Genomic DNA, 14,559 nt, shown 5'->3' on the forward strand with positions numbered 1-14,559 from the left:
GTGGGCCCTGCTGTAGTGATGGCCTCAGATGCCCCACTGGACTGTGCCCCTAAGTCTTGGCCTCGGGGACCCTGAGGGCCTGGCCGGAGGCTCTGAAGTGGGAGAGGAAGGAAGCGGGAGGCAGAGGAGGCCAAGGCTGTCGCCTCCCAGCCGCGAGAGGGGCCTGGAGTAAACAGGAAGGCCTGGCGGCTCCACTGTGGGGGGGTTTTGGGGGGTGGGGGCCGGGATAAGACTGGACATGCAGGCCTGCTAGCACAGGGCTTCCTTGCTAGGGGAGCAGGCCCAGAGAGGTGGTATGGCATGAGCCAGGCCACACAGGGAGGGAGGGGCGTAGGCTGGACCCTGTCCTGGGGTTCTAGAGGTGCAGGGCCTCCTGTCTGCATTGCCCTCCTTGGCTCATGGAGTGCTGTGTGAGTCTCGCCTCTTGGGCCTCAGTTTCCCTTTCTGTGAACTCAGAGCCCTTACAACTCAGCTTCTAGAATGCTGGCCCAGTGGAATTCTGCCTCTGACTAGCTCTCATGGGCCCTTCAGGCCTTTGGAAGTGGTTTACCTGCAAGGCCAGCTTTGCCCAGGATCTGCAGGCCTTGGGTACAGGACTCTGCCTTGACCCTGCAGGGCAGGGAAGGAGCCAGAAGAATGGACAGAGACTTTGCTCCTTAGAACTGAGCAGAGTCTGGGGGACCACTGACTCTGGGGACAAACCTTGGGGAGCCAGTCTTCTTCAGAGACCCTGCCCTGGGCTCAGAATACCCCAACACCCACACCCTGGCACTCGGAACCACAGTCTCTGAAACCGCAGGTCTGGGTTCAGCACGTCCATCCATTCTCTCAGCGCCTGCCGAGCGCCGCCCGTGGCCAGGCTCTAGTCTGGCAACAGGGCAGCAGCAAAGGAAGCGAGGCCCTTACACGCATGGAACTTCTGCTCTAGAGAGGGGGACAGACGAAACAAGGCTAAGGATGGGGAACCGGAGGGTGACGCGTGCGCCGGAGGGCGGGAGGGGAGGACTATTTTAAACGTGACGGTCAGGGGAGGCCTCCCTGACCACGGGCCGTTGATCTCCGAGGATCAAATGGATGAGAAGCAGGTCTCCAAGGGGAGAGTGTTTTTAGAGGAAGCAGCAAGTGCAAAGGCCCTGAGGTGGACATGTGCTGGGCACATTCCAGCCCCAGCAAGGAGGCCAGTGTGGCTGGAGCGAGCAAAGAGGGGAAATAGGGGGGATGGGAGAGGAGACCAGGAGGGGGCTCCGGCTTTTACTCGGAGCGCGGTCCTTGCCTTCATGGGTCCCTTTAATGGTGCACAGAATGGGTGGGGGATGAGGGTGGAGGTGAGCAGGGCTCAGTGAGGAGGCGACTGCAATATCCCGAGAGGTACGGGTGGCCTGGACCAGGGGGTGGCCGTGGAGTGCTGCGAACCCTCCAAACAGTGGGAGTTGGGGGAGGAGCCACAACATTGCTTGTGAGGGGTGTAACATTGTGAGATGAGGGGTGTAAGAGAGACTGTCAAGGCCGACCTGAGGCTTGGGCAGCTAGAAGAGGGAGCTGTCGGGGTGTGAGATGGAGAGACTGAGGCAGGAGCACCTGGCAGAGGACCTAGAGCCGGGTTTGAGACTCGCGCTGTCTGAGATGCCGTTTGCCACCAGAGCCTGGAGTCTGGGGACAGATCTGGGGGAGATGAAGACTCGGAGTCCCCCACAAGGGTGGATGGAATCTACAGCTGTTGGTCTGGGTCGGGGCACAGCTCAAATTTTAATGTGCACAGGAATGCTCCGGGCATCTTGATTAAACGTAGGCTCTAATTCAGGAGATGGGGGGCAGGGCTGAGAGACGCCCCCAGGAGAACGGTTAGACCCCATTGGGAGTAGCAAAGATCTAAGGCATCGACTTGCTGAGTCAAAAGAGGGGTCCGGACTCAGCATCTGAAAGAAGACAGAACAGGGCAGATGCACAGCCTCGGGGCAGAGACGGGCTCAGAAACATTTTCTCGGTTAACTGAGTCCCAGGCTTTACTCCAAGGCACAATGTCACAGCCAGGGAGATCTGAGGACACCTCTAGGGTGAGGGTGACAGAGGAGAGAAGATAGGGTCTGAGCGTAGGGGGGTGCAGAGAAACCAGGAAAGAAATAGGTGAGGTGACCAGGGAGGTGGGAGGAAAACAGGATGGAATGTTCTGGAAGCCAAGGGAGGAAGGACGGGCCCAGGTTTATGATCCTTTTGCTTCTCCCCAGCCCTGTGGCCGTGTACACCAGAGCTGCAGGTTCCTCCTCTATAAATCTGGCTGTGATGACCTCTGGCACACAGGTGGCTGGAGGTGGCCCTTGGCACAAGCCGGGTGAGTGTAGAATGGTGGCTGGTTCGATTCTTGTCCTGGGTTTGCGGCTCCTCCCGGCCAGCAGGCTGCCTCTGTTCACATTGTGCAGATGAGGAAACTGAGACCCAGGATAGGAAAGACCTGGCCAGTGTGGGGCAGAGCCTGACACCATGACTCCCAGTTCAGTGCTCACTCTCCCCTGAACTCACTTTCTCCCGAGCCTGTGTGGATCCGGTCCTGCTGTTCTCAGCCCCTGGCTCCAGGCCGGTGCTGGAGACAGACAGCCTCCTGGGGGGCCCCTGGGGGCCGTCTGAAATTCCTCCAGTGGCCTTGGGCCAACAGTCGACGTGCTCTGTCCCTTCCTGCAGCCCCACCACCCGCCGGCCAGAGCAGATTCCCCACCTGCCTGCTGTGGGGCCGGGCCAAGGAGGGGCCACGTGTCTCTGGCGTGTGGCTAGGCGGCCCCTGAAAACGCCTGCGGCAGACAGAGCCCCCGCAGGAAACAGATGGCACGCTCCAGGGGGACAGTGGGGGCAGCGCAGTGGCCGATCTGTTTACACAGGTGTGAGCAGGGTGTCGGGAAAGCACAGGGGCCCGTGCCGAACCCCAGGGCACAACCCGGACAGAACCCGGGACAGACCCAGAGCTGGCAGCAGTGAGGGCTCTGACCCCTCGGGGACTGATGGGCCGCATGGACATGGCCCTGGTCAGGGTTGTGGCCTTCAGCGGAGGGAGGTCGCCAATTTACAGTGACCCTGCAGGGAAGTGTCTGGAAGAACGAACCCTCCCCCTCTCTCTGGCCCGTGGGGGTGGGTAGACGTGTCCATCGGAACAGAGAGCACATCCAGGGGGACGGACAGAGCGCAGCTAACCCGAGGTCTACCCCCGGTGCACACCACCCCAGGGACAGACGGCCCAACCGGGGACTGACCATGTGTGCTGGGAACGGAGGCAAGACCTTCCCCGTGCCTCAGTTTCCCTGTGCCTTCATGATCCCCGTCCTTGCCTCACTCCAGGGGCACCTCGTGCTTATGGACAGTAAGCACATCTCAAGGCCCAGCCCAAGTGTCCTGAGCTCTGTGCTGGGGGCACGATGGTGAAGGGGCATCCGAATGCCTGTCCGCGAGGGGCTTCTAGTCAATTGCACACTGCGCCACCCCACACGAGGGGGGAGGGACAGGAGGCCCAGGCTGCCGTGGGAGCTGCCCGTGATCGCCTCTCCACCCCTAGGGTCCCCATCTCTTCCCTCCTCCATGAGTTCTCTGGGACCTAGGCCACAGGCCCCGGGGGCTGCCCCTCCCTGGTGGCTCCTGGGAGTCCTCCCTGCATCTGGCTGCAGCTTCTCGGCTTTGCAGAGCTGTCTAGAAGGCGGGTGGGTGAGTGGAGCAGCGTGGAGGGGAGAGGCAAGGAGGACAGTTTGGATGGGGTCCCTGTTGTGGTTCTGGGTACCTGACACCCACTGTGGACAGCAACCCCCTCACCCTGTGACAGCCACAGCCCGGGTGACATCCGTCCTCTCCAAGTCAGCTCAGGTGGTGGCAGAGAGAAGAAGCTGAACCTGGAGCCAGGCAGCCATGGAGTCTCCAGTTTCGGGCTGCGGTCACTTAAGCCTCGGGGAGCCTTGGAGGCCTCCTCCTGTGGCAAGGGTTTAATGGAGGGGTGGCTGCTGGGGGTGGCTGCTGGTTTAATGGATTGGGAGCTGATAAGGTGAACGCCTAGGGCGGGGCCTGGTGCACAGGGAGATTTTGGCCCCAGGCCACAGACCCTGCGGAGAAGGGGGGCCTGGGGAGAAATTATAAGCCCCCTCCAACCCCCTTTTAAGTCACCCTTGGCCTCTCCATGCCCACTGCCCCCTTCTCTGAGGCTGCCAGGGTGGCCCCCTGCCTGTCACTGCCTTCCTGGCCTGCTGGGTGAGGCTGGGTCTCCTGTAACCCACACCTGGCACCGCAGCCGCAGGGTGGGCTCATGAACCTTCTCCCAGAGCCCACTCAAGGGCCACACCCTCCTTCCTGCCCCCGTGTCAGCGCCCACTGAGCTCCCTCGGGTCACGGAGGGCTCAGCTTTCTCCTCCCTCCCTGGGCCTCCATTTCTCCATCTGTGACCCAGGACAAGTGTAAAGAGAGAGGCCCCTTGGCTCTGCCCCTGCGGGTCCCGCCAGCACATGCCCAGCTGGCCTTCTTGAGGCCCAGCTCCACCAGCACTTTGTGCTTCAAAGCCCACGGTGACTCCCCGCAGCCTTCAGGACCAAGTCTTGGCATTGGCGGTTGTCGGGGGGCCCTCACTGAGCAGGGCCAGAGCCAGTCTCCCCAAGCTTCCTGTCCCCACCACACCCTGCTTGTCCCCTGGTGGTCTGGCCACTTCCTGCCTCTGTACCTTTCTTAGGCTCATCCCCTTGCCCCTTGCTCTCCCTCCCCACCTAGCTTTCCCCTCTCTTCCCCCACCCCTGGCCTGAATCCCAGGGCCTCCAAGCAGCTCAGGCTGCCTCTTCAACTCCCTTGGGCCTGACCTTGGCACCCCCATGACAGGTACATCGTTGCCACTTACAATTTGCAGAACGAACAAGGGGCAGTTCTGGGGGGGCCTTGCAGGGAGCACTCATGGGGAGCATTATCTGTATGTCAGGTCCAGGGCTCATGCTGTCCTGCCCTGACCCTTGGAAACCTTGCCACAGTCCAAGGCAGGCATGGCTGTGCCCACTTTATGAACAGGGGTGCCAATTTTGAGGGGACTTTCCCAAGGTCTCTTAGATTGGAGCAGGATTCTGAACCCACGTCATCGATGTCAGAAATGCCTTCAAAGCTCCCCCTGCTTCATTTGGGGCTGTTAATGTTTGTGCCCCTAGAAGGGGCCAGACACTAAATGTGTGGCCTGGGTAGGTTCTCTCTGGACCCTGAGACCTCAGCCCCAGTTGCCGTGCTGTGCCAACTTGGTGTTCCGTCCCTATCCTGGGCTTCAGTTTCCCTGCCGGCACAATACGGAAGGATGGAAGCCAGCTGTGGGTGCCCGGCAAGATGGGCTTGATTCTGAACCCACAGTCTTGGCCACGTCTCACATTGGGCCTCGGTTTCCTCATCTGCAAAATGGAGAACCGAGTTCCACACACCCCTTCGTGGGGGCCAGGGCCTGGTGATGGGGTTCTATCTGCCCCCCTCCCCAGGGCTGCCAGGTGTCCCCTGTACCCAGCGGTCCCGCAGAAGCTGGGGTGGGGGTGTGGAGGGACAAGTCTGGAGCCTAGGCCCTCCTACTCCACTGCCTCCACCCCCCCTCTGCTCCCCGCCCCCAAGGGCCCCCCACCCAGCCACACAGCCTGTGGCACTTCCTCTCCCAGCTTGGCAGGCCGCCTGGTCCGGCCCCTTCTCTAAGGAAGCGCGTTTCCTGCCTCCCGGCTGGGCTGGATGAGCCAGGAGCTCCCCGCCGCTGCCGGTCATACCCCAGCCTCCATCTGCACCCACAGGCCAGGACAGACGCCGTTGTCCCCCGGAGCCCAGCACCCCCTCCTGCTCTTCCACAGGCCAGCGCCCCCGGGCCTGGCCCTGTGCCCACTTCTCCTGACCCCTCGGCCGCCCCCTCAGAAGGCTGGAGCAGGGACGCCGTCGCTCCGGCCGCCTGCTCCCCTTGGGTCCCCACGAGAGCCCACGCCGGCGCCCGCGCCCGCCCGCAGCCCTGCCCCTGGACACCGGATAAGGCCCAGCGCACAGACCCCGGCTGGACGGCATGGACCACGGCGCAGTCCCCCCGCTCGTCGCCCTGCTGCTGGCCGTCTGCAGCCTCAGCCCCACAAGTAGGTGTCCAGGGACCCGGGTGGGGAGACTCACCCCAGCGCACCGCTGGGCCCCAAGCGTTCCAGGCTCCGCTCCTGTGTCCTGAAATCATGCCCGCGGGGCTGTCCTGGGGAGTCTGGCAGCCCCTGGCAGATGCCGGCCACTGGCCAGCCGGCTCGGCCTGGCGGGAAGAAGGGCTTCTAGCACTAAAACGGCCAGCAGGGATGGAGCGTTTGCCTGCATCCCCCCTGCAGCGTCTCTCCGGTTTCTCCCCCGGAAGCCCGGTCCCGGGTGCTGCGCGGCCCTCGGAGAATTCCTGTCCTTCCTGGGCCCTGGGTTTCCCGGCGAGGGGTGTTGGGGAGGCGGCCTGCGGGCGCTGGGCTCAGCTCACGCTGTGCTGTCGGGAGACGGCCGTCTGGCCCCTGAGCCAAGTGGGGACGCGAACAACTTCCCCTCGGTGGAGAAGCAGGCGTGCGGCGAGGGCTGGTGGGCTGGGGGCCGCTGCTTCGTGATTGTTGCTGTTTTATGATAAGCTTTAAATTCCCCTCCCTCGCCTTCCCCTGGGCCTCTCTGAGTGCCTCCCAGGACCCCTCTGAATGTCAGACAGCAGCACCCCACTCTGTCCTTCCCAAGAGGGGTGCAGGCTCAGAGTAGGGGTCCCATGGAGCCTTCTCAGCCTGGAAGGCTCTTCCAGAGGTTCCTGGAGTCTGTTGCCTTCTGAAACCCAGCAGATGAGGAGCTGCGAGGAGCTGGGGACTCGGCACCCCTCATCCTTTGCTTTGCGGGCCTCGCTGTGCCCTGCCCCTCGTCCACCTAAGCCCAGGACAGCCCTGTGGACAGCCCTGCCGCTCGGGTGCATCTGGAGGATGCGGATGAAAGGGGGTAGAGCAGCAGTGCTGACCACCCCCCATCTACACACACACACACACACACGCACGCACGCACCCACACACGAATTCACGCACTCACGCACGCAGGCACACACAAAGCATCTGAAAGTTCCTAAACCTTGGTCTCGAGAGCTCTTACCACTGCCTCCCTACAGACAGGAAACTGAGTCTCAGGAGGAGTGACCCAGCGGGGATTTGACCCCAGGCCCGTGGCCCCCAACCACGTGTGGGCCGGCAAGCCCTCTCCTGAAAGCCCAGGGGCAGCCCGCAAGATGGCTGCCCCGGCAGCCCACCCTCCGGGAGGGGAGCTGGAGGCCCGAGCGCCAAGGTCACGGCTCAGGCGGGCTCCTCCGAGCCCCTTTCTCCCGCCTCCCTCGCGTGTTGACACGAGCTGACTCGCTCTCCTTGCTATCATCAGGAACCTTCCGAGCAGACATTTAGAGTCTGGTTTTATAGGCTCCGAGGCAGCGTGTGTTGGCAAAAATTAACAACAGGGGTGGGGTAGCCGTTGTCGGTTTCTGCGGGTGAGTGTTCCCACTGGGCTGATTTCAAGTTACCGACTCACCAGACTCAGAGTTGGGGCCGCACAGCCGCCCACCCTTATCAAGCGTCCCCAGCAGACAGGTACAGCGAGGGAGACAGCCCGGGGCGGGGAGGACAATAAAGCGGAGGACAATAATGAGGAAGTCGTGAGCCTGATAGCCGTTACCTTTAAGTATAGATACAATTTGTTTGATTGTGCATTTTCATTTTTTTGAAGATTTATTTATTTATGCATACAAGAACTGGGGTACAGGCCAGAGGTGCAGGGGGGTGAGAGGATTCACCAGAGAGAGCGGGGAGCAGAACAGGCAGATCTACTGAAATCCACTGCTGAGGGGAGCAGTGGGGAGACAGGAGAGGTCTGCTGCGCCATGTGGGTAGCTCCCTGGTTGGCTGGGGATCGAACTCGTGCTATGGTGGCTGGCGATAGCTTGATAGTGCTGTCTTTAACCCCTGCACCACCAGGGAGGCCCCTGTGCATTTTAATTTTTAATTAAAATTTTATTTTTTAATAATGTAATTTTTTTTAAGATTTATTTATTTATTTATGCAAGCACTGGGTATAGTCAGAAGTGCAGGAGGATGAGAGAGTTCACCAGAGCCAGAGCAGGGAACAGAACGGGCAGACTGACGAAACACCCTGCTGAGAGGAGCAGCGGGGCCGGCAGGAGAGGTCTGCACGCCATGTGGGACCCCCGCTGGTGGCCGGGGATGGAACCGGCGCTGCAGAGGCTGCGCAGCCCGCGCTCAACCACTGTGCCACCAGGGAGGCCCTTTAATAATGTAATTTTTAATAACAGCTGTGTTGATCAGCCAGTTAGGGAAGCTCCTGAAAATTGATCCACGTGCTCCTGGGCATGGGAACAGGCACACTGGCCACCACGGGGCTCAAGGGCACGCCAAGACACCCAACCCAGCTCATTCACAGCCTGGGACACTGAGGCCCGAGGAGGGCAGGTGGAGACCTGCTCCAAGGCGTGGAACCTAGATCTTCACTCCAGGGCGGGGATCCAGGCACCTTCGTTCAAACTGGAGGGCATGGAAATGGGTCCCAAAACAGGTCCCTGCATGGCCCTCGCGTTCTGGAACAGGTTGGCAGACTCTCTCAAGACTCTGCCTTAGGCCTAGTGCTGCCCTGCAACTCAACCTTCAGACGTCAGCCCTGTGGCACTGCTTGCCCGGCTCTCTCAAGATGTGGGTCTGTGGGTCCTGGAAAAAAAACCCAGCCACCACAAACCACCCGTGTCCACCCCGAGTGTCCACCAGCCCCATTCAATGACTCATTACGCAGGGGGATGCTAGGCAGCAAGAAAAAGGCAGATGTGTGTCTATCCTGCTTGGACAGACGTCTGGGGCATACCCAAGCAACGTGGTGCCCTTTCTGTAGGAGAAATACCCTCACGACGTGCACAGAAAATCCCGAAGGATGGAACCAACAGGTGGAGATTTTTTAAAGATTTTTTAGAGATTTTTTTAAAAGAGCAATTTAACCACATATTTGCTCCCGTCCCCGCCTCCAAGAAAGCAGGTCAGAAAGGGACAATCCTCCCAGCTCCTTGGTATCGTGGCTCGGTAACATGCTGGAAGACCGTCCACTGGTTTTTGGCTAGTTTCTTTGGGTAATTGTAACGCAGGTGGATCCGCATTTGGGAGTCTTGTGTCCCTTACTTAGGTGCCAGAAGGTTTCGGTGAGGTCGTGTAGACTCCATCATTGTGGTTCTGGAATATTCTCTCCTTGAAATGCACCATCATTTGCCTCCTGGATCCCCTGTGCTTGACTATTTAGGTTGCTTCTCTGTTACATTATAACACCGTGCTTGCTTTTGGTACAGGAACCTTTTCCTGCATTTTGGGTTATTTCATTAGGATAGAGCCCCAGAAACGGGGGTGTGTGGCCCCCATTGGGGGTTGGGATTACAGAGCCTCTTAAGTGTGGAGGGGTAGACCGTGGGGTAGACGCTAGACCGTGGGCAGAGGTGCGACCTGGAGCCCCTGAGCCACCCGTGTAGGGGGCTGGGACTGAAGACGGGGCTAGAGACCTGACAGGCCACAGGCACCCACGTCCTGGGGCCTGCCCTCTGGGACAGCTGCCCATTTGCCAACAGGAAAAAAGAGCAGGAAGCAGGGGCTGTGTGAGCCAGGTGAGTGCCAGACCCTGGGGACAGCGGCAACGTGGCTGCTAAAAGACGCACCCCCCGCCCCCCAGCCAGGTGGTGATGATGGACCCGGAGGGACACTAAGCGGCACATGGGTCAGCACCAGGCTCTCTGAGGACAGTCCTGGCCGGCTCACTCGAGGCCTGAGGGGGATCTGGGAGAGAGGTAGGGCGCCCCTTCCTGGGTGAGCCCCAGGTGTCCAGGTGCAGGAGGCAGCTTTTGTCTACACCCAGTAGATAGATGGGGAAGTCAAGGCTCAGGACAAATGCCAGGTCCACATGTCAACCCCAGGCTGTCTACCTCCAAACCCAGCTCCTCTCCCCTGCGCCTGGTGGCCGGGGAGAAGAGCCTTCTAGAGCCGACCGCCCTGGCCCAGCCACACCTTCCAGCTCCAGCCCAGGCTTGGGCATCAGCCCTGGAGGCTGAAGGGCACCTTCATCCAGGCCCAAGTGGACTTCAGTGCCTGTGGCAGGGCTGGGGGTGGAGACGATAGACACGACACCTATTTAGCACTGACTGTATGCCAGGCACTGCTCTGGGCCTGTGTATGACCCTGGGACTGATCCTTCTAAAGCCCAATAAAGTGGTAATCCTGTCACCCCATTTTATAGCCAAGGAGACGGGGGCACAGACAGGTGAAGGGAGGAGCAGGGAGCTCGAGCTTTGGACCCAGCCACTGCACTGCCCTGCCACAGGGGAGATGGTGAGGCCTCCCTGCGGCCAGATCGTCTCGCTTCGGGTAGTGGGTCCCCTCCCTGCACCTAAGGTGCTCCCCGAGGACCCTGTCCTACGCTCAGAAGCCTCATCAGCGCCCTGCCCTCTCAGGTGGAACCTCAGGCCCCAGTGGAGCTTGGATATGTCCTATCCATCCTACTCTCCCCGTGCCGAGTGACCGTGGGGGAACTGAGCCCCAGAATGGTGAGGGACTTGATGCAGGGCATCCAGCAAGTTGAAGCCAGACCTGACAAACCAACTCCACCAAGGTCTACTCATGCCTGCTCTGGGTCCTGGGGACATGGGGTCTAGACTGTCTCCATCCTGGAAAGTTAACTGACTGCTGGGAGTGCAGACACAGACGAATTAGAGGACATCCAGGCACCATGCCCCTGAGAAGCAAAGGATGGGTTCTGATGGGAAGGTTTTCAAACTAGGGTTTTGAAGGATGGATACAAGTTGGTCAGGTGGTCAAATAAAGGAAGACCACGGGGTAAGGCACGGCAGAGCAGGGGGCCAGGTGTGTTTGGAGGACAAGGTCACATCTCCCCACTGATGGCGTAAATGTTGTGACCCTGGTGGCCAGTCCCTGAGCAGCCCTCTGTCCCGAGAGCCTACTTAGCCGCGTGTGTTATGTATGGACACTCGCCAACTCCGGGAGTGAGCATCATGCCCATTTTAGAGAGAGTAACACTGAGGCATACAAAGGCAGCTGGAGGAGGCAGAAGTAGACTCTGAACGCCTAGCATCTGCCAGGTTCCTGTAATCATAAGCCCATTCTGGCCTGTGGCATGTGGACTTGACCCTGCAGCCACTGGGGAGCCTTGGGCAAAGCTGAAGCAAGGCATGGGGTGGAGGTGGAAGGGTCAGGTTGGAACCTGGGGAAGCCGCTGGCCCATAATTGAAGCCTGGGAGGAGCAAAGGGTGGCCAGGTGGCTGGGGGAGAGGAGGCCGCCCCTTCAGCAGAAAGGACCCTTTTGAAGAGGACCTGCCCTGGCAGCTACTGTGTCCACAACACCAGCTGGGCACCTGCACTTTACCCGGGTTATACCTCAAACCGACAGCCTGCCCGGCGGGGGCTGGGTGCTAGCCGGAGGGCCTGGGTCTGAGTCCAGACCCTGCCGCTCAATAGCTGGGTCACCCGGAGCAAATTCCGGCTGCGCCCTCAGCTTCAGTTTCCCTGTGTCATCCCGTAGTCGGGACATTGCCCGCTTCTTGGGGCTGCTGAGAGGCACAAAGGCATGAACGTGTGTGAAGCCCCAGGAAGTGCCATGAAACATCTCCTGTGATGGCTGCTGTTTTGCCAAGGGGGAAACTGAGGCTCAGAGATGTTAGGCTTTTGCTGAAGATGATCGGCTTTAATGAGCCGGCGTTGGGATTTGACCCTTGCTGTCTGACTCCAGACTTGCTTTCCTTGACCATTCTCCGCGGTGGTGTCCCACGTGCTAGTGCGGCTGTTCGGAAGGTTCTGGAGGTGACTGTGGTCCTGGTGGGGGAGGAGGAGGAGGCAGGAGACAGAGGTGGCTCTGGGGTCTCCTGCAGGTCCTCCAGGCCCCCGCGGCACCTCCTCCAGCCGTCCCTGGAGGCCTGGCGTTCCCTTGGTGCAGGGATTGTTTTCAGCTCTGTCTGGGCCCGCCTCCGGCTCCGGGAGACAGCCCGGGCGTCACACTCCCTCCGGTCTCCCCATTCTCGTCTGCGGGGTGGGGGCGCCAGGATTCGAAAAGGCCCCAAAATAAATGGACCTCTTATCTGATCTCCCAGCCTGGCCTGTTATCTGATCATTACATAATGGCCAGGCCTGTGGCCTCTCCCGCTGACGGCATGGAGGAGGTGGCCCAGGCGGCCCCGGCAATCCGGGAGGAACTGGGGTTCCTGGAAGTCTGGGGAGGGAGGCAGGGAAAGTCCAAGGGGAGGAGAAAGGCACTAATCTGCCCACCAGACCCCAGGTCGTGTGGGGAGAGGAGGGTCCGAGGCCCCGCCTGGTCAGCCCTGCACAGTGTGGCTGGCACAGCCCTCCCTGCCGGGCCTCAGTCTCCCCATCTGTATAGGAGGGGTTTGGACTAGGGAACAGCCAAGAAGTCTGTGTTCACTGATAGGGAAGGGAGAGGGTGGGGAGGGAGAGGGGCTTGGTGGGACAGCGGGAGACGGTGCCAGCCCTTGAGTCGATTGTGGGAGGGAGTCGGCTGGCTGAGACACCAGTGCCCCCGGCACAGGTCCCTCACCTGCAAGCTGCCCGTCCCCCGCTGCCCCCGACCCCAACCCACAGTCCCCCTGTGACTGAAGGCAATCAGATAATTGAGGTAACAAGACCTGCCGCGTGTGCCCTGTCTTGGCCTCTGTGGATCGAGGGGGTTCTGCTTTTATTATAGTCTCTTTGCAGAGGAGGAGACTGAGGCCCAATGGTGAAACCTTCACCAAAGCCACATAGGAAGTGTCAGGCCTGAGATTCAAACCCAGACCATTCTGGCTCCACAGGCCACAGTGCCCAGGGCAGGGCCCGGCGAGGACTGCAAGGCCTGGCCCCCGTGGAGGCCGCGCGTCCTGTCCCCAGGATATCTGTCCCCAGATGCCGCTGGTGGATGGCGCTGCCGTGGCCGAGGCGGCCATCTTATGTCCTTCCCTGACCTCCGGGGGTCCCGTGTCCAGCGAGGCCGTGGGAGGGGGGCGGAGGCCGGCTGAGCCCAGGGTTCGGAAGAAGCCTCCTTGCCCGCCCCTGTGAGCTGGCGTCGGCTGGACGTGTGGCCGGACCCTCCGCGCCCAACTTTGATCTCCAAGAAAACAGGAAGTGAGCGCGACAAGATGGAGACACAAACTTCCAAACAGTCTCCCCTCCTCTGTCCTCCTTCCCTCCGCTGCCCCCCACCCCCTTTCCCGGCACATTCCTTAGGACGAGGTGTAGGGGCCTCATTTCCTCTTCCTCCTCTGCTGGGTCAGGGTGAAATTCCATTCCCTTCCCTCAGGACCAAGTTTCCGGACGGGCAGCGTGGAGGAGGCTCCGAGGCCTCCAGGCTGGGCCTCCTTCCCTCTTGTCTGTCCCCCGGGGCCATGAGACTCTCAACCCCATTGGACCATCCCTTTGGGCTTCCTTGAGTCACAGGAGGGGAAGTTTGACCTCACTGTCTTGCCTGCCTTGGGAGTGAACCAGCCTGAAGGCCTGGGTTCCAGCGGCCCCGCTGTGCCGTCAGGGTTGTCAGAGGTGGCACGTAAAAGTACAAACCGATGGATTAAATTTCAGTTTCGGATGAACGATGAAAACTTTTTTAGTATAAGTATGTCCTGTACGATATTTGGGGTGCACTTGTACCTCAACAGTTACTCATGGCTTATGCTTATGTACTCAAATTTAACCGAGTCTCCTACTTTATCTGTGAACCCCTCACCTGGTAACATCTCAGGACAGAGACTTTTCCCCTCTGAGCCTTAGTTTCTTCATCTGAAAAGTGGAAATAGTGACATCCACCTCGCAGGGCAGCTGTGAAGATGCAGTAAAGCCCTCAGCCGGTGCCAAGCACCCAGTAGGCATTCCGAAAGTGGGACTGGTTGTCACACCTGAGTCTTACCTGGCTCTCCCTCCCACTGTGCTTACCCCACAGATCTTGCAGAAACAGTCCACTGTGACCTACAGCCTGTGGACCCCAAGGGGGGCAAGGTGACATACTTCACCAGCGAAGTTTCCAAGGGCTGTGTGGCTTCGGCCCCCAATGCTACCCTGGAAGTCCATGTCCTCTTCCTGGAGTTCCCGAGGGTAAGTGTCCATGCCAGTGTCAGGTGTGTACCCGGAGGCAAGCCAGCGCCAGTGGAATGAGGGGAGCCCTCTTGGCGGGGCTCACACAGGGCCGAGAGGGGAGCGTTTCTAGGGGCAGTGTGGGGGTGCCGCTACAGGCCTGGTGGGAAGGGCTGACCGAGTGGACAAGAGCCCTGGTGACGGTGGGAGGGCCTGGCAAGCTGCCCCGCATCCCCTTTGGCTTTGGGAACGTGCTCCCCTCCCTGGAACCCAAACCTCGCTCCCTGGAGTGGCCCCACCTGACACCCGCGACAAGCCAGGCAGCTCCTTGGAGGCTGGAAGCCAGCGACGCCAGCCTCCCCAGAGGACCTTCCTGATTTTTGTCTAAGTTTGTGTAAGTTCCTCTAACAATAAAAACAACACAGCGATTGAGCTCACCATAGGCTAAGCACTGGCCCGGGCC

At 60.2% G+C, this 14,559-nt stretch overlaps 1 protein-coding gene across 1 annotated transcript in view; it reads left to right on the forward strand.

Moving 5' to 3' along the window:
• The first annotated feature begins 5,642 nt into the window (after positions 1-5,642).
• The window catches only part of ENG (endoglin), a 29,359-nt gene continuing 20,442 nt past the window's right edge, over positions 5,643-14,559 (forward strand). The window contains exons 1-2 of the mRNA XM_037495337.2: positions 5,643-6,089; positions 13,966-14,117. Of these exons, the coding sequence (XP_037351234.1) occupies positions 6,023-6,089; positions 13,966-14,117 (219 nt within the window). The 5' untranslated portion in view covers positions 5,643-6,022. The remainder of the gene's footprint in view (positions 6,090-13,965; positions 14,118-14,559) is intronic.

The sequence above is a fragment of the Talpa occidentalis genome, unplaced genomic scaffold (genome assembly GCF_014898055.3).
Source record: "Talpa occidentalis isolate TD23 unplaced genomic scaffold, MPIMG_talOcc4v2.1 talOcc4.7, whole genome shotgun sequence".
NCBI lineage: Eukaryota > Metazoa > Chordata > Mammalia > Eulipotyphla > Talpidae > Talpa > Talpa occidentalis.